This window comes from Staurois parvus, unplaced genomic scaffold (genome assembly GCF_062004578.1).
Source record: "Staurois parvus isolate SC_StPar_1 unplaced genomic scaffold, SC_StPar_1.0 ptg000321l, whole genome shotgun sequence".
In the NCBI taxonomy this organism is placed as follows: Eukaryota; Metazoa; Chordata; class Amphibia; order Anura; family Ranidae; genus Staurois; species Staurois parvus.
Window position 1 is genome coordinate 4981953 of NW_028318117.1, and position 20188 is coordinate 5002140.

General features: G+C 41.6%; 1 protein-coding gene across 2 annotated transcripts in view; it reads right to left on the reverse strand.

The window, feature by feature from the left end:
* CLUH (CLUH binding protein of NUMT mRNA) overlaps positions 1-20188 on the reverse strand; it is a 103935-nt gene that overhangs the window by 44256 nt on the left and 39491 nt on the right. For both annotated transcript variants that reach the window (XM_089683774.1, XM_089683773.1), the window contains exons 8-10: positions 16577-16724; positions 16015-16107; positions 10410-11104 (exon numbers count right to left, since the gene is read on the reverse strand). In XM_089683774.1, coding sequence (XP_089539900.1) covers positions 10410-11104; positions 16015-16107; positions 16577-16724 — 936 coding nt within the window. The remainder of the gene's footprint in view (positions 1-10409; positions 11105-16014; positions 16108-16576; positions 16725-20188) is intronic.

The following is a 20188-nucleotide window of genomic DNA, read 5'->3' on the forward strand; positions in this document are numbered from 1 at the left end:
TTTGTAATCATGTATGTTCACAGGGCCTGGTCATATTTGCACATTACATAGAGAGACTTTGCTTTCTGCTTAGTAAAGTAGTACAGCAATTATGCCTTTAGATTTCTCGAAGTGAAATTGTAACAGTTTGCTAGGGCAATATAAAACACTCCTTATGTGGATTATGAAATCTATTTTATCTCAGCATTGGTCCAGGAAAGATACTTTATTATTATTATTATTATTATACAGTATTTATAAAGCGCCAATAGTTCGCTCAGCGCTGTACATTACAAAGGGAGACAGAACATGTGACAGAACAATACCAATACAATGCATTATCCCCCCCCTATACATTTTGGCAATAGTGTCAACAAAATGTGTAAGTGAAACATAATCATGAAAATATGGAACAGCTAGAAATGCAAAGCTGCATTTAAAAGTACTTTTATGTATGCTCACTGAAAAATAAAGTAGTTTCCATTTTAAAGCCTCCACTAGACTGTAGAGAGAGGACCTCCGGAAGGAATCCTAACCCAGAGAGTTTTACTATAAAACACTAAACATCCAAAAGCAACTTATTTTCAAACTGTTCTTAATTATTATTAGCTTGCCCTCAAACTGGTACATCTCCATCCCTCTTTAAATTTCTGTTACCAAGGAAACCTCAAGCTCTAGGTCACCCAACAGAAAAACATAACACCACTGGATGATGTAAATGCTTTTTATTATCCTTCATACTCCCTAATCATTACCATGTCCTAACAAGGAAAAGAGCTCATGGATCACGCTAATTGATCTTAAAATAAGCAGGTGCATGACCTGGCTATCTATCTATATATATATATATATATATATATATATATATATATATATATATATATATATATATATATATATATATATATATATCTCTATATTCGTCTAGGTTCATACCTATGCATTTTCCGCTGCGTTTTGCAGAAATGCATAGTAGTCCATTTAACATTATTTCCTATGTGACAGGTTCACATCTCTGCGTTTTCACCTGGTGCGTTGAGTTTTTTGTTCTATAGACTTCAGTGGAGATGCTGCAGAAAAAAACATGTAGCGAGTTTTTGATGTGTTTTGCATTTTATTTTGCCCAGCAACAAGTTGAAAAAGAAAAAGCACCAAAAACGCCACAAAAATTAGTGTAAAAAGGCAACACACACTGCAAAAAGCACTGCAGAAACAGATCAAATGCAAACTGCATAGGTGTGAACCTAGCCTTACATAGTGTTGGCCAATTTCTGATATCTTGCTTTGCCCATTATGATCACAGAACAGAACTTAACTTGTGCAATATATTCCTGTGCCATCAATGATTTTACACTTTTAAACTTTAGATTTGATTCCTTTTAACTGTTCAATTTCCATCACTCTACTTATTCTAACAGCCTATTTCACCTACACACATTCTAAAGCCAGGTAGACAGTGTACTACACGTCAGAAAAGGACATTTATTATGTTTATTTTGTATCTTCTATAGAATCACAAGGTACCCAGGCCACATGTATCTACTAGCTCCTAGTCTGGACTGACGGGTATATGAATTTTGCATTTCTAATTAGGGATGCACCAATATATGGAGCGCTGAAAATTATCGGCCGAAAATAGGGTTATTTGCATTTTGTTGATGGAAAAAAAGATGCCGATAATGGCATGCTGCATCCGATAGACTTCAATACAAAATCGCGCCCCTAGTGACTTTAATGCAAAACTGTCCCTTTCAGTTTTTGTCCAAATGATTCCTGAAGTTTTGGCACTAGAATTTTCATTTCAGTGTACCGCTATTTCTAACTGATTTTCTAGTTTTTAAAGTCAAGCATACAAAAAGCTTTTCCTTTTTTTCAAACATGCTTTTCTTTGTCATATAGGTTAAAAAGGGCATGTTGACTTACCTGTAAATTTCATATCTTGGATTAGAGTACAGGAAGCAGCCTTGATATTCACAGACCCTGTGTTATAGACTGGTACTGTCAGGTGATTGGACACTGGCAAAGCTTTTAAAGACATGCAACCTGGGCATCACACTACAACCCTACTCTGAGTCCTCGGTTTTGTACCCAACAATGCTGATTATCCCAGGAAAAAAAAAAAAAGGGAGTGTGGCCTCTGGCCTGTACTGTACTTCAAGATGCAGTTTTTACAGGCAAATAAAAACTCCTTTTATCTTAATTGTACAGTACAGGACAAAGACTGGATATTCATAATACCTGGGATATCCTCAAACAACGAAAAAGAAGGGTGGACAACAGCAAGGCAAAGAGAACTGTGCCAACAGGCCCAACAATAGCAAAGGTCAACAGACCCAAATCAGAGAGCTGCTGATAGAACCTAGCAGTCAAAAACTGCACCCGCAGAAGATTGGAGGTATGAACAGAAGACTAGGAGGCGGCCTTAAAAAGCTGGGCAACAAAGGCTTTAAGTCAGTATGCCCAGGAAATTCCTATCAAATCAGTTAGAGTGAGCATGTATTGGTGCAGGAGGTGCTTTGTCTTTTAAGGTGTAAGCTCTTGAGATTAGTTGTCTCATCAACCAAGCAACGGTGGATCTTGATGCAGGATGTCCCATGCAAGCGCATGAGGGTGTGACAAAATGGAAGTTAAGTCTTCCTGTTAGAAGCTGTAGCTTTGAGGTAGACTGATGGCTCGGAGCACGCCCAGACATGGCACAAGGAAAGAAGTCACTCTAAATGGTTTGAGAGTTCTTCACACTCAAGTCCATGTCCAGCTGCTGGAATACAGAGCTCTATACTGTATGTAGCTAATGCTACATACAGTTTGTTTAGCGCTCACAGCGGGCACATCTGTTAGTGAAGCGAATTGTTTGGACCAGCTTGGTCCAAACAAAGTGAGAGAAAACTGAAGTTAAGCTTTAAGCTAGAAGTGTTTGATTTGTAAGGGAGATGAGGTCCTTCATCTTAACTAGCAAAACACCAAGCACTCAAAGTGGGGTAGGGTTTTAGGGGGAATGCCCAGGAAGTGTGTCCTAAAAAGCTTTGTCAGTGTCCAATTACACAAAAATAACCCAGGCTCTATGAATATGAAGCCTGTGTCCTGTACTGTACGATTTAGTTAACAGAGTTGCCTATAGCCATCAATAAAGTGAAAGTCGAGCTAAAAATTGGCTTGGGACTACAATTATTGTTGGGTTTTTTTCTGTCATCTGGGATTTGTTAGAGGGATTTCCCTTACTTCCATAGTGGGAACAATCCATTTTTTTTCCTTTTAATTTTTATTCCATAGGGCACAAGGCAGCAAGGAGGGGTGAATAACTTCTGGAATTGGGTCAGTCATTATCCACTTTAACTCTGGAAAGATTTACCCTTTCATGACTGGGGCATTTTTTGCCATTAAGCTCACTGCGCTATTTTAACTGGCAATTGAGCAGTCATGCAACACTGTACGCAAATTAAATTTAAATCATTTTTTTCAAACGAATAGAGCTTTCTTTTGGTGGTATTTGATCACCACTGGTTTTTTTATTTTTTATTACATACAGTGAGTATAGAAAATAATCACTCCTTTAAAATAATCACATTTTGTTGCTTTGCAGTCTGAAATGAAAACAGACAGTTTTTGTTTTATCCAGCTGTATTTACTCAACACAACTTATAACATTCAAGTCAAAGATATAACACCAATATGTCAGAAAATAAATTCAAAAAAACTGTATCACCGAGTTGTGAAAAAGGATCACCCCCTCCTAAAAATGACTTGTAAACTCAATCAGGTGGAGCTAATCACCTTCTCAATGGCACACAAATCCATTTGACTTTCAACTATGATCAGCTGTGGTTATTTTGATTAGCTCAGCACTTCAGTCCCTGTTAGTGCAGCTGAAGAAAACAATTAACTATGGGTGGCAAGCACGGTCAAAAGATCTCCAGGATAAAAGTTGTGGATAGGCACAAGTCCAGAGATGGATACAAAAAAAAATATTATTAAAAGGCTTTATCAATGCCTAGAAGCACATCAAAGTCTATTATTAAGAGGTGGAAGGTATTTTTGGTACAACACAGACCTTCCCTGGATCAGGACATTGCTCCAAACTGGATGAAAGAGCCAGGAGGAAACTGGTCAGAGAGGCTACCAAGAGACCTACAGCAACTCTGAAGTAGTTGCAGGAATTTATGACAAAGAGTGGTCACTGTGTGCATTTGACAACAATATCACAAATTCTTCACAAATGTGGTTTCAAGAAAAAAGCCACTCTTCAAGAAAGGCCACATTCAGTCATGACTAAGCTTTGCCAAAATGCACCTTGAAGATTCTGAGGATACATGAAGAAAGGTGTTATGGTAAAATGAGACTAAAATTTTTATATTTGGCCTCAACACTAAACAATATGTTGTCAATGGGAAGAAAGTTTACCTTCCAACATGACAATGACCCAAAGAGCACAGCAATAATGACCACACAGTGGTTGAAAGAAAAAAAAGCAAATGTCCTTACATAGCCTAGTCAGAGCCCAGACCTTAAACTCCATTGAAAACCTGTGAAATCACTTGAAGACTGCAGTCCACAAATGGTCACCATTACATTTATCTGAACTTGAGCAGTTCTGCAAAGTAGAGTGGGCAAATATTGCAAAGTCCACATGGGATATGTTCCTACTAACTTTGCACAACAGACTAAAGGCTGTCATTAAAGCAAAAAGGTGGTTCAACAAAATATTGACACAAGGGGGTGATCCTTTTTCCAACACAGTGATTCTGTCTTTGAATTTTTCCTGACATGTTGTTGGGTTATAGCTTTCATTTGGATGTTATAAGATGCACTGAGTAAATACAGCTGTACAAAACAAAACACAGTTTGTCTTCATTTCAGGCTGCAAAGCAACAAAATGTGATTTTAAAAGGGGTGATAATTTTTTTAAAACCACTGTAAATGAAAAAAAGGCCGTCAAAAACATCTCCAAAAAGAAAAAAGATCAAATTACTTTATGTACATATAAATTTAGGTCAAATTGTATTCTGCTACATGTCTCTGGTGAAAAAACAACCCAATAAGTGAATATTAATTGGTTTGTCCGAAAGGTATAGTCTCTATAAACCATGGTATAACAACTAGAAATTACGCAACTAGGCCACTATACTAGTAATGGCAGTGACCGGCAACTTATAGTGGAGCTGTGATATTGTGCCGGTCAATCTGACGCTAACTGATGCTGGCTAGGAGGGACACTGACTGACATGGACATCAATAGTGTCACCAATACAGTGATCAGTGCGAATACTGAACACGGTCACTGTAGTAATGACACTGGCTGAGAAGGGGTTAAAAGCTTGGGGCAAGCAAAGGGTTTACTATGTGCCTAAAAAACATGTAATGTGTTGCTTTTGCTAATTGATGTAGATGTTCTGTTGTTTCTCCCTGCTTCTCAAGGAGAAAAACACAGCCACATTGCTGCACTCTGCACAGATCCCTGTGTTGTTAGCAAACTCAAGGCTCTGAACTGCGATTCGTTAAGCTAATTAGCAGGTCCCATCCATTACTGGCCGGGACCTGCTAACTGGCTTGTGCTGTACCGAATGACAGCACAGATCAGGCAGGGGGCATGCTGGATCATGTACATGTACGTGATCCAGAGCAGCGGGGCCACCAGGCCACAGTAAAAATGCTGTGGGCAGTCCTTAAGTGGTTATATAGAGCCCAACTGGCTTAATTAAGAACAACGAGAGGCTTTGTAGGAACTGCTATTTTGTGACTATAGACATATGAGTAGGCTGAGTAGAACTAGGTGTATCTAGCTAAAGACTAGTATGCACTGCCTCAATCAAGGAGTCCACCGAAACCAACATGTGGCGAGAGGGTGAAGAATTATCACAGAATGGTGGTGGTGAAAAATCTTCAGCAGCCTCCACTTAAATGTCAGCATCCCCTTTGCATTCTGCATATCTAAGCACGCTTTTCAATTCGGGATGTAACCCATGGATATAGTTAGGGTGAGGAGTGGCTGGAGGGTGTTTATGGCTGTTTGCAATCACAGTTTCTAGAAGTGGCAGTGACCACCGGAGCAGATGAAAGATAACCATGCTTTAAATCAGAAAGGCTGTATGTTGCACATCCGGGAGAGAGCCTGAATCAGGGGGATGGAGCGATATCGGTGGACAACCTTGCTTCGAAACAAGGTAACTACTGTCAACCTGCAGCTAAATGCGCATTATTTTTCCCACCTGCTTCTGCTTCCAAGAGCCTGTAGTCTGCCATTACTAAGTGAAGATCTTTACCTTCAGGGAACTTGCTGAAATACTTTGAATTGATGGAGTTCAAAGTGTCAGTATAAAGGAATTACAATAACCCAGGCACTAATCAAGGTCCTGTGGTTGTGTCTCTGAGAAAATAAGCAACAGATGAGACAGCAAGCAATCAGCTTGTGTTGGCGATGAAAGATGGCAGCCAGAAATGCACAGTTAAGAGTTGTACAGGAACTAGAACATCTGGTAGTGAGTTGGAAGGAAAGACCATCAAAATTAATTTGGTATTCCTAATATTAATGTTACCTCTAAGGCTGAATAGGCGAGACAATATAGGGGGAAAAAAAACCCAACTTGAAGTACAGATTGCGCCATAACGTGTGCCTTCAAAACCACTTGTGTGCTTAGCACTCCAGTGTGTATTGTAGGATAAATTGATATAATGAAGGGTGTACTACAAGTCCAAGTAATTTTCCAACAAGATATGTGTAGCCAGGTACGAATATATAAAGGTAAAAGGAAATCCTATCTTACCTTGTCCATGCCGATGGTCCCATTCAGGGTACAGGCTTCGCCCGTACCAATGGGCATACCCCATGAAGGAGTCTTCAGATGCCAAAAGAATGGACCAGGACTGTAGACTTGTATAGCACCCGTCACTTTAATTCACTTGTTGTGCCATATACCAAAATTAGAGCCAAAAACGCAGAAACCAGTTCCAAAAGAAAACACAGGCAGGCCCCACTGTTGTGGGTCCAAGTAATTTTCCTAAGGACTTATTGAGGATAACCAATTTGAAAACTGTATATCTTACTTACTGTATATATTAGTACTTGGCTATATACTGATCTTGTTAGAAAATTACTCAGAGCCATATGGCAATAAGCAGTCAGATCTTGATTGAAGTGTCAATTCTAAAAATAGGTAAAACTGGCAAAAATATACCAAATATCTTCTCCAACAGAAGTGCTCCATCACGTAAAGAGCACAAGCTAAAAACTGGAGCCTCACAAAATGGCTGGGGTTAAATGGATGCTCTGGGGGTGGTCACAGCAACGCTTCTGCCAATGTCCAATTCACCTGAAGTGAACAGCTTAAAACCAGTGACCATGCTTCCACTAGGCAAACTAGGCAACTGTCTAGGGCTCGCTGCCATCTTGGAGCACCTGGGCGCAGCACAGGCTGGCACTCTTTGTGGGACGCCGCCACATAATGAATGATCCTCCAACTGAAGGGAGGGGCTGCAGAGGGGAGGAAGAAAGGACAGAGGAAGACTCAGTCCCTTACTGTAAGCCGGCTGGCAGCTGCTGATCACTGTGGAGTTCAAGCTTTTCTCTTCCCATTTATCAGCGGAGGCAAAGTTGAGCCTGCGGAGGAAGATAATGTCTGACTCTGATGTGCCATGTCTTAGTGAATGATGACATCATCCCAGTCTGCTCTTCTAGTGCCTGCTGAACTGTGTCAGCGTTGGTGTGTTGTGTCAGTTCGCTTAGTTCAGGTGTTCTGTGTGTGTGTCTGTGTGTGTGTGTGTGTGTGTGTGTGTTGAGCTGCCTGCTGTCACAGCGTTTTATCTCCCCCAATTGCTTGAGGAATTCCAGCCTGGGATCTGTCACAGAGTGTGGATACACCATCCTCCGCTCACTGCAAATGTCAGTCTGCCACTGCAAGCCACAGATACAGTCCATCAGTGACACTGATTTTGTCTTTAATATTGGTGCTGGTGGCAGCTTATGGCACTTATTTTTGAAAATTAAAGGAATTTAACAGTCTCAGGTTTTGTTGATTTAATATTTTGTTTTTTAAACATTCTTTTTTTTTTGGTGGGCACAAGTAGCTGGTCTTGCCTAGGGTGCAAAATAGTCTAGCACCGGCCCTGCATATAACCCATGGTATAAGAATCAATCAATTCCTGTGTCCTGTACAATTTAGAGATGAAGCAAGGTTTAAACTGTATGTCAAGCTCAAAACTTTATAGCTTTAGAGCAGTGATGGCGAACCCGTGGCACGCGTGCCACAGCCGGCACGCCGAGCCTTATCTGTGGGCACGCCAGGAGAATACCCTTTTTTAAAAAGGGGGGAAAATGTCAGTGCGTCTTATGGAGCGAATATAGAGCGGCCGGTCCGGTATTTCCACCGCCGCCGCGTCAGAATACCGGGCCGGCCGCTCAGCTCTGCAGTGGGACCGTACCTGTCCCTCTATCCAGCGGCGCGCTGTCTTCCCGGCTTCTGTAGTGTGCGTGACAGCCAGGTCCCAAGTGCGCATGCGCAAGAAGCAGTGCTCTTTGTGAATGGTAAGGCGGTACCTGGGACACATGACAGATCCCAGAAGCCGCCGGACCAATCACAAAGCGCAGCGCTTCTCGCGCATGCGCACTGGGCATCCGGCTGTCCGACGAGCGCCCACACTACAGAAGCCGGGAAGACAGCGCGCGGCTGGATAAAGGAACAGGTAAGATAAAAAAAAAAACTCTGCGGAAGTAAGAGCGGGTACCTGTCAAATTCAGGTACCCGCTCCCCCTCCCTCCCCAAAGGTCAGCAGTCATCTGTACTGTCCGCAGTCTCTGGTCATCCCTGTGCTTTCCGCAGTCTCTGGTCATCCCCTGTACTGTGTCCGCAGTCTCTGGTCATCCCCTGTACTGTGTCCGCAGTCTCTGGTCATCCCCTGTACTGTGTCCGCAGTCTCTGGTCATCCCCTGTACTGTGTCCGCAGTCTCTGGTCATCCCCTGTACTGTGTCCGCAGTCTCTGGTCATCCCCTGTACTGTGTCCGCAGTCTCTGGTCATCCCCTGTACTGTGTCCGCAGTCTCTGGTCATCCCCTGTACTGTGTCCGCAGTCTCTGGTCATCTCCTGTACTGTGTCCGCAGTCTCTGGTCATCTCCTGTACTGTGTCCGCAGTCTCTGGTCATCTCCTGTACTGTGTCCGCAGTCTCTGGTCATCTCCTGTACTGTGTCCGCAGTCTCTGGTCATCTCCTGTACTGTGTCCGCAGTCTCTGGTCATCTCCTGTACTGTGTCCGCAGTCTCTGGTCATCTCCTGTACTGTGTCCGCAGTCTCTGGTCATCTCCTGTACTGTGTCCGCAGTCTCTGGTCATCTCCTGTACTGTGTCCGCAGTCTCTGGTCATCTCCTGTACTGTGTCCGCAGTCTCTGGTCATCTCCTGTACTGTGTCCGCAGTCTCTGGTCATCTCCTGTACTGTGTCCGCAGTCTCTGGTCATCTCCTGTACTGTGTCCGCAGTCTCTGGTCATCTCCTGTACTGTGTCCGCAGTCTCTGGTCATCTCCTGTACTGTGTCCGCAGTCTCTGGTCATCTCCTGTACTGTGTCCGCAGTCTCTGGTCATCTCCTGTACTGTGTCCGCAGTCTCTGGTCATCCCTGTACTGTGTCCGCAGTCTCTGGTCATCCCTGTACTGTGTCCGCAGTCTCTGGTCTTCCCTGTACTGTGTCCGCAGTCTCTGGTCATCCCTGTACTGTGTCCGCAGTCTCTGGTCATCCCTGTACCGTGTCTGCAGTCTCTGGTCATCCCCTGTACCGTGTCTGCAGTCTTTGGTCATCCCTGTACCGTGTCCGCAGTCTCTGGTCATCCCTGTACCGTGTCCGCAGTCTCTGGTCATCTCCTGTACCGTGTCCGCAGTCTCTGGTCATCTCCTGTACCGTGTCCGCAGTCTCTGGTCATCCCTGTACCGTGTCCGCAGTCTCTGGTCATCCCTGTACTGTGTCCGCAGTCTCTGGTCATCCCTGTACTGTGTCTGCAGTCTCTGGTCATCCCTGTACTGTGTCTGCAGTCTCTGGTCATCCCTGTACTGTGTCTGCAGTCTCTGGTCATCCCTGTACTGTTAATTAGTTTGCACTACTGTACGAGTTGTTTTTTCTAAACCAAAAGCTCGATATTCAGGTTTCATTGCAGTGTTGGCACTTTGAAAGAAATAAGTTGGTTTTGGGTTGCAGTTTGGGCACTCGGGCTCAAAAAGGTTCGCCATCACTGCTTTAGAGCAACAGCAGGACAAACAATATTTTCCAAGAGGATCCCTTGGAAATGCAAGTCTCCCTAAGTTGAGTATGATTCTTCCTTCATACAGATGAGACGGTCACAATACTGCACACAAATTATACATTATTGTCTTATATATGGTATAACCACAATCAAACTTTATGAAGTTTTTTTTTTTTTTTTTTTTTTTTTTAAGAGAGGAGACATTTTTTTTACCTGTGTTCCACAAAAGCGTCCACCAACTCCTGCCGTAGGCAGCAAAGCTTGTGCCTGTGTTCTTTGGGGAAGCCCATTTTCTTACATTCTTCTGGCATATCCTCACCTTCCACAGGCAAGAAATTAAGGTCTGGGGGGAAGGTCCTTAGAAGATCCAAAATGTAATGCCGTCCATCATTACCAATGATACCTTTACACTCTACAGAGGAGCACAGCTCCACTTCCTCCTCTTTGTCATTTAGGACTCTGTGTTTTAAAATCTTGAGTGGCCGGCTTGTTTTCTCCAGCAGTTCCAGGTACTTTGGGTGAGATACAACAGTTTTGCCAAAGTCAATGGATCCGTAAATGACACTCTGCTCTTGCTCCCGCTCCAATATCCCTGGAATAATGGATTGTGCAGTAACCCTGTAACCTCTATAGTCTACCACCACTGTTCCCAATGTGTACAATCCTTCCACATCTACTGCATTGTATGTCCGCACCCCATTAAGATCATTTGTAGGAGATACATAAGCAGCACTGTCTCCACCAAAATCTTTGTAGTGATCCCGGACATCAAAACCCAAACTGAAAAAAATGTTATTCCAGATGAACATCTGCATCTTTGTCTCTTCACTGGGGTTGATGGCCATGACATTACCATCAATAACTGCCATGGCACCTCTTGTAGCTGCTGCTGTAAAATCACTGTGGACCTGATAACACATAGGTACAAAATAAGTTACGAGCAAAATCAAATATGTTTGTTAACAATGCAGTTTTAGCTGGATTTTATGACATGCCACATAATACCTCTTATCCATTTAGAGAACACCCCAGAATCTGTGTCAAAGAAACAGATTTGGTCCAGAGAAAGGCGATAGCAAAAACTTTGGTAAAAAACAAAAAGAGCCACAAAAATTACAAACAATGATCTACTACTACTTCTACACACTTGTAATAGGGAAGCATTGCAGTACCACATATCCGTGAGTCCATTCCCATCCCTTCAACAAATAGATAATGGTTTTTTTATGTATCTTCTTTATTATGGTGAAGATATTATGGCAGAGAGAAAATGTCATCCATCCAGAAGGTGGAACTTATTTTTGAAGCGGAACTGAAGTATTTTCCAAAGAACTGAGCAGGCGGCTATTATCAGAGGAGAGAGATACACGTTGATTTACTAAAACTGGGGAGTGGAAGATCAGGTACAGCTGTGCATGGTGCCAATAAGCTTCTCACTTCAGCTTGTTCAATTAAAGTGGAAGTAAAGGCAAAAACTAACTCTAAACCTACTCTAAGTCACATTCTAAGCCTAATCTATCTAGCCCACTAAAGAAAAAAAAAATCACTATAATTACCTGTTTGGCAGCCAATCCGGTCCAGTCCCAGGTTGAGCTGTCAGTGTGTAGGAGGCGGCTTCAGTGTGTAGGCGTGTGTGTAGGAGAGGCAGCCGACAATGGAAGCTCCATAGTAAGTCTATGGGTGCCTTCACTTCCCAGCTGTTGTTGGCAGTCTCCTGCACACAGAAGGCGCCGCTGAAGACCGGAAAGGAGCAACTGCAGAACAGGCAAGTATAACAATTTCTTTACAGGGCTAGATAGATTAGGCTTAGAAGGTGGCCAAGAGTAGGTTTACAGTTAGGTTTTGCCTTTACTTCCATGTTACGCTTTTGGCACAAAAAAAAAAAAAAGAAAAAGAGAAAGGATTGTTTTCTATGCACAGCTACACCAGATTTTGCACTCTCCAGTTTTAGAATATCAACCCCCAACATCTCTTCTGTGGTAAATTACCTGCCGTGGTCTTCTGCGGCATGTAAACTGAGCTGTGCATGTACAGCTTAGTTTATATTGCTGGAATGGTCTCTGTGTGCTGGAATCTTGCTGGCCAATAGACATGTCCAAAGACTGACAACCAGGGAAGAGGATGCTGATGAGATACCTGGACTGTTAAAGAGGAAGCAAGTATAGTGCCTTTAGTTCTACTTTAAATTTTTTACTTTCTCCTTACTGGCTGTTGGAAAAAGCCAGTAAAGATGCTTGAAAAGGACATCTTGTCAGATGATTCTACCTGAGGTTTTAATAACAGACATTCTGTCAGTAATAAAGTTTTGTATTTGTAGTCAATTCATAGAGCTTTGGAGATACTATCATGTTTTAAAGAGATTGTAAAGTGTGAAGGTTTTTTACGTTCATGCATTCTATGCAAGAAGATAAAAAATCTTCAGTATGCAGCTACCTCCACAGCCCCCCCCCACCCCAATACTTACCCGAGCCAGATATAGCAATGTGAATGAGAGTGGCTGCTATCCCAGGTCTCTGTCTCCTTAACTGGCTCAGAAAGAGCAGTGGGAGCCATTGGCTTACAGCCAGTGAGGAGAGAGTGGGGGAGGAGCAAGTCCAGTTTTGTTTGTCTTAGGAAAATACAGAGCGGGACTCGGGAGCGAGCACGCACAAGTGCCCCCCATTGCAAACAGCTTGCTATGAGGGCACTTGGCAGTGGGGAGGTGCCCAGAGCATCGGTGGGGCAACTGAGGAGGATCGGGGCTGCTCTGTGCAGAACCCTTGCACAGAGCAGGTAAGTAAACTATGGTTGTTATTTAACCACTTTCGACTGCCCATAGCTGAGAGAAAGCTACAGCGCAGTCGTCTAGCTCTGGGAGGATGTCTATAGAACCCTGAACCCCTGTCCACCCTCAGGAACGCTCTGCGATTGTCACAGATCAAGGTAAAAAGCCAATCACAGTGTCCCTTTACATGTGATCAGCTGTGATTGGACACAGCTAATCACATAGTAAACAAACTTGCTGGTTATTGGTATTTCCTTTCCTCACGCGCTCTCACTGTGTGAGGAAAGGACAGCCGATAACTGGAAATTCTGCCAGGACACATTTACAATGAATCAGTGTAGTCCCATCAGTGCCACCTATCAGAGCACATCAGTGAAGAAGAAAAAATTACTTATTTGCAAAAATTTAAAACAGAAACTAGGAAATGTTTTTTTTCGATTTTCATTTGTTTAACAAAATATGAAAAACCCATTGGTTATTAAATACCACTAAAAGAAAACTATTTGTCTAAAAAAAATAAAAAGAATGATATAAATTTCATATTGGTACAGAGTTGCATGACCACGCAATTTTCATTTAAAGTGTGACAGCACTGAAAACTGAAAATTGGGCCAGGCAGGAAGAGGATAAAGGTGCCCGGTATTCAAGTGGTTGAAAAAAATGTAAGCCTTTAGTATCACTAAGTTTATATTGGTTAGACAATGATTGTGTACATATAGAAGGAAAACAAATCTACAGCATTAGTTAAAACCCCCCCCAAAAAACAAAGTATTGAATACCTCACTCTTTTTCTCAGTAAATAGATTTACCTGCCACTTTACTAGGTACACCTTGTTAGTGCCAAGAAAATATCCCTCACACCATTACACCACCATCCTGAACGGCTGATACAAGGCAGGATGGATCCATGCTTTCATGCCATTTATGCCAAATTCTGACCCTACCATCTGAATGTTACAGCAACCAGTCTGCCCATTCCTCTGTGACCTCAACAAGGCATTTTCGTCCACACAACTGCAGCTCTTTTTCGGACCATTCTCTGTAAACCCTAGAGATGGTTGTGCGTGTAAATCCCAGTAGATCGGCAGTTTTTTAAATACTCAGAACAGCCCCTTCTGGCGCCAACAACCATGGCATGTTCAAAGTCACTTAAATCCCCTTTCTTCTCTATTCTGATGCTTGGTTTGAACTTCAGCAAGTCATCTTCACCATGCCTAGATGACTAAATGCATTGAGTTTCTGCCATGTGATTGACTAACTAGCTATTTGTATTACCAAGCAATTGAACAGGTGTACCTAATAAAGTGGCCAGTGAGAGTATATTTCTAAAGGTGCTATTGACATGAAATTTTCATCATGTTGGTAACAACCCATGCAATCCATACATACAAAGAAACCAAAACAAATAAGTTCAGAAATTAAGTTATGTGTAATAAAATGGAATGACACAGGGAAAAGGTATTGAACATGCTAGCTGAAATTTACTTAATGATTCGTACAAAATCCTTTGCTGGTAATGACAGCTTCAAGATGCCTCCTGTATTGAGAAACTAGCTGCATGCATTGCTCAGGTGTCATTTTGGCCCATTCTTCCACACAGTCTTCAAATCTTGAAGGTTCTATATGGGCCTCTTCTTGGAACTCTGCTCTTTAGTTCTTTCCATAGATTTTCTACTGGATTCAAGTCAGGTGATTGGCTGGGCCGTACTAGCAGCTTTATTTTCTCTTTCTTGGAAACCAATTGAGAGTTTCCTTGGCTTTATGTTTGGGATCATTGCTGAAATGTCCACCATAGTTTCATTTTCATCATCCTGGTAGATGGCAGCATTTTTTTATCAAGAATGTCTTGGTACATTTTTCCCATTCATCCTTCCTTCAATGACATGAATTTTGTCAGTACCGTATGGTGAAAAACACACCATGATGTTCTCACCTCCAAACTTCACTGTTGGTATGGTGTTTTTAGGGGGATGTGCACTGACATTTGACCTCCAAACATGGTGGGTATTATGGAGTTCAATTTTGGTCTCATCTGAGCAGAGTATATTCTCCCAGTATTTCACAGGCTTGTCTAAATGTTGTGCAGCAAACTTCAAAATGCTTTTTCTTCAGCAATGGAGTCTTGCATGGTGAGCGTGCATACAGGCTATGGCGGTTGAGTGCATTACTTATTGTTTTTCTTTGAAACAATTGTACCCGTTAATTCCATATCTTTCGGAAGCACTCCACAAGCGGTCATGGCACTTGGCCAACTCTTCTGATAATTCTTTTCACTCCTTTGTCAGAACTCTTGTGAGGAGCACCTGATTGTGGCCAGTTTATGGTGAAATGATTCTGGCCCCAACAATACTCATTGGAACATTCAGAAGTTTAGACATCCAATGCCATCAATATGTTTTGCAACAATAAGGTTGTGAAGGTCTTGAGAGAGCACTTTGCTTTTACTCATCATGACATGTTTCTTGTGTGACACCTTGGTAATGAGACACTTTTTTTATAAGGCCATCAATTGAAAGGGAACCAGCTGATATTAATTTGCACTGACAAGGGGCAGGATTTTTTCAAATTACTGATAGATTTCAGCTGGTGTATTGGCTTTCTATACCTTTATGCACCTCTGTTTCTTCATGTGTTCAATACTTTTTCCCTGTGTCAATCCATTTTATTACACATAATTTAATTTCTGAACTTATTTGTTTTAGTTTCTTTGTATGTATGTATGGATTGCATGGGTTGTTACTGACATGTGGTGAAGTGCTAAATACTTATTTTACCCATAGTATATTTTAAACTCATTATCATTTTCTTAAACTAGCAATGCATAGTGGCTTGCATATCATTACAGGGGCTTCAGCTTTTTGTCTTTGGTTCAAACTGAAAGCAGCCACACACATTCTGACATAGCCGTAAGGAACTGTGTAAACTTTTTTCTTACATAATACATTGTAGTTCAAAAATGTTATGTAGTCATTGTACAAATAGTATCAACCTAGTACTTTTTCAAGAGGCTAAGTGAATGAAGTAGTACCACCTCAAACATACAGTAGATAATACCTTGAATATAGCTCTCTCTCGCAAAAGTCTTTCTGGTAAATTCTTACGAGGCAATTCTCTTGTTGTCTGCAGTTCTTCATTCCAATCTCTGGTCTGAAACAATGAAAGTTATGTATAAATAGGACAAGTGTATGATACTGTGGCTAAGCCCTAGTTCACATGGATGTGGTCCGGAATTCGCATTGTTTTCTGTGCGAACTCCACACCGCATCAGAATCGCACCCCGTTCATGCGAACCGCTGTGGGTGTGAATGTTAAGTTAACAAAACCCCCCCCCCCCGAAATCGGGTCCACAAAACGCAGTGCGATATGCAGAATTGGATCGCATAGGTGTGAATACCTATGTGATCCGATTCTAGAACGGACCAAAAAAAGAATCCTGCATGTTTCTGGTGCGGGGTGATTAGAGCCATACAAAATGTATGGCTCCATTCACACCGCACACAAATCACGTGATTTTCACAGGAATGCGGTGCAGTTCCTGTGCAAATCACAAGCGATATATCGCACCGCATATATGTGAACTCAGGCTCAAGCATAAAACGTTCAAAGAAAATCTCACTTGTCCAGGGATGTGTTCCTCGTACCCCAGGCGGGATGTATAGGCATCTTCTGCTCTCACGCAGTCCATGGCATGTTCCACTTGGGGAGCAGTCCAGCTGTATACTTGGAATGGGGTAGCAATCCGCTCAAAGGGGTGTCTCTGAACTCTGTATGGTAGGAGACAAAATTACACACTAAAAGATTGTTACACTAAAACTATCTAAAAACATAACACAAAATATCCCCTCCCCCCCCCCTCAGAGTCTGCAACATTAGAGACAAGTGAATATATTGCAGCTGCCATATTTTTACCTAATAAAAATAGCATTCAAGAATTCACTGATATGAGCAGCTACTTCTAAATGCAATTACCCCCCCCCCCCCCAATTCACCCTATATGTACAGAAAGAACCCTGTGCTAAACGTTTATGGTATCTATGAATATGCACTTCTCAGTGTATTATGTTATAATACCCAAGTGCCTGTTTGCATTGTAAACTTGCCAGAGTTGGGTCTTTGTGAGGTATGGCATAACTAGGTATCAATAACTGATTTCATTAATGCTACATTTTCTGACATCAGTGACAGGATAAATCATAGCTTAAAGTCTCAAGCTTACACACATCTCACTGACAACGCAACATACTAATACAAAGAAGAACTGATTTAGCTCATTTTGAGGGGAGAGTGGTGTTCCAGTGGATTTCCAGTTTATAAATTTAATTAGAAAATCCTCTGGGTTTTACATACAAGGATTGCCCATTTAGTTTCCCACAGAGCAGACCACAGAATTCCCTAACAAAGAACTATAACGAGTACATGCTCCTTGCAGAAGAATGCCATACTAATTGATAAAGGGGTCAGGCTGAACACATAGCATGATTAAGCTGTGAACAGGTGCAGCACAAAGTAATTTATGCAGACAGTCTACACAAAGCCCCAGATCACTTCTTCCACAAATCATAGAAATTAAAAAACAAACAAAAAAAAAACAAGTTAATTTACACAGAAATACAGAGCTAATTGTTCCTCAGGTAATGTTTGTGCCTGTACTTAAGAGAACAAAGCACTATAATTACACAATATATAATTGTTTTTATATATCTGAAATACAATTCCATTGCTGTAATCGTTGGGTATAGTGTAAATTATTACAAAGATTGATCTACAGAAAAAAAAGGTGGATTTTATTTAAAATACTCAAAAAAAAAAAAAGAACACCTTACACTTGTTGCCCAACAGAAAAGTCAGGCGTGCAGAACTAGCAGTTAAAAATCAGGCCTGGAATGTAAAGCATACAAGCAAGGACTTGCATATGCTTGCAATACTGCTCAATACTGTAAGTGTGGGAAAATGTGTGCTGTCTACTATTACTTTTGTGATCAAAACAGAAACGATTGTTTCTATACGAAACCAAAATTACTCTTAGGACTAGTTCACACCACATGCAAAGCAGTTTCTGCTTCAAAAAAGCATGGAAAGTAGGTTCTATGGGTTCCAAAGGCATGGTTAAAACCAGCGCAGTGCATTCTAGTGCTTTTTAGTTACAGAAGACAAAAAAAAAAAAGAAAACACATGTATTTTTTCTGCACAGAACTGTACTTTGGAAAGCAATAAAGCATAAAAAAGCACCAGACTCAAGTACTAGGAAAAAAAAAAAAAAAAAAAAGGGAAACTTATTGTCTTGATGAAATTAAAGATTGTTATTTTTCATCCGACGCCCTTCTCCTCCCAAACTTATTATTATTCCTTACTCACAGCTGACTAATCTTCAAAGTCACAACAATCACACTTAAGTTTCCAGGTGGGAAAAGGACCCTAAAAGCACCAAAGATATGGACAACCATGACCTCATTCTCTATAAATATTCTTACAATGGCCTTTAAAACTGTTACAAGGTGGTACTTGGTCCCGTCTAGCGCACCTTCATCCATCTGCCCCTGATAAATGTTTCCGAGGCTGCGCTACCCCCAGGAGACATCCTACACATATGGTGGACATGCCCTATGCTCTCTTGGTTCTGGTCAAACCCCCTTACTAAACACCAATTCAAGCTGGCTACATACGTACTATTGGCTTCTAAACAAACCAAAGCGAAAGTTTGGAAACAACAGTTCATATCCTTTAGGAAGTCCATCGCCACCTACATTTCTTCCTGGTTAATGAAAAACTCTCTAGCAATCTTTCAGATACCCACGAGAGATTCCTTAAAACCTGGACTTCATGGATTCAACACACCCATCCTGCTATACCAATAGGCAGTTTTACTTTGCTATAACTTTGGTGGCCCCGTAGCCCAGGTTCATGCGCTCTTGGCATTCTCCTTTTGATCCTTTCTGGTCTTTTTCCCCGATCTTCTCTCACCCTACTGGCTCCCCCCCCCCCCCCCCGCAGGGATATGTTATGATGTGTTCCATGTATTTCTTGATTCAACTATATACTTTGTGCATTCCAAATGCTACTACTTTTCTCACTATTGTTGGATATTAGGCAATGGGTGTATAGCCCCTCATACGTTCCTTTTGCCGATTTATCGACACAATCTGCTTTTTTTTTACATGTCATTTACATTGTCACCAATTATAGGTATTTTCTATGCATGACTGCTTTTGATCTGGTACCTCTTATTGTTATATCTTTGCTTGTACGCATCATAGCAGTTGCGTTTGTATTTTCTAAAATCAAAAATTTTTCAATAAAAATTTATTGAATGGAAAATAAAAGATTTTGCAATTGAAATGACCCAAAAAAAAGATGAAAAGCATCTGGAACGCATCCGAAAATGAATACAAAAACAAACTGGAATGCATTAAAAAGATTTAAAAAGCACATGTACAGGAACGGATCTGGAGGATGTTTTGTGGTTTGAACTGGCAGACCAGCTTTTACATAAACATCAGAACTGTCAGACTGCAAAAAAAAAAAAAAAAAAAAAAGGCTCAAATACTCATGCTGGCACACAGATATAACACAGTTTATAGGCAGTACTCTGAAGATCTGAGGAACTTTAGGAGTTTCTATTAACTAGGTTCTCTTCAGTTTCCTAGCACCCAACTTCTAAAGGATACTGGCTATCTACCAGTTTCTTCTATGTCTCAAAGACCGCAAGAAATATGATCTAAATGGTCAGATCCTTTCCTAAAATCCACTTATCTTCCTTGGGAGAAGAATTTTGTGCTATTAAAAGTGGTTGTAAAGGTTGAAGATTTTTTTACCTTCATGCATAGAATGTGTTGCCCCCCTCACAGCCCCCTAATACTTATCATTCGCATCTCAATCCAGTACTGTGCACGGGAGCAGCAGCTCTCCTGGGTCTCTCCTTCCCCATTGGCTGAGACACAGCAGCGGGAGTCACTGACTCCCGCTGTTGTCAATCACAGCCAGTGAGAGGAATCGGGGGGCAGGGCTGAGCCACACTTCAAGCCTTTAAGCCCCATACACGATGAGAATTTTGGATGAATGACCATCCGCTTTTTTTTTGCATGCTAGTCTCATTTCGAAAATGAAGAGGTTACTCAACTTCCTAAATTCTATGCTGTCAATCAAGAATTTTTGTAAGTGATGTAATGTATTGTATTTTTGGACAGGAGCTGTACTGATTAAAATGAAAAAATTGCACACCTTTGTCCCT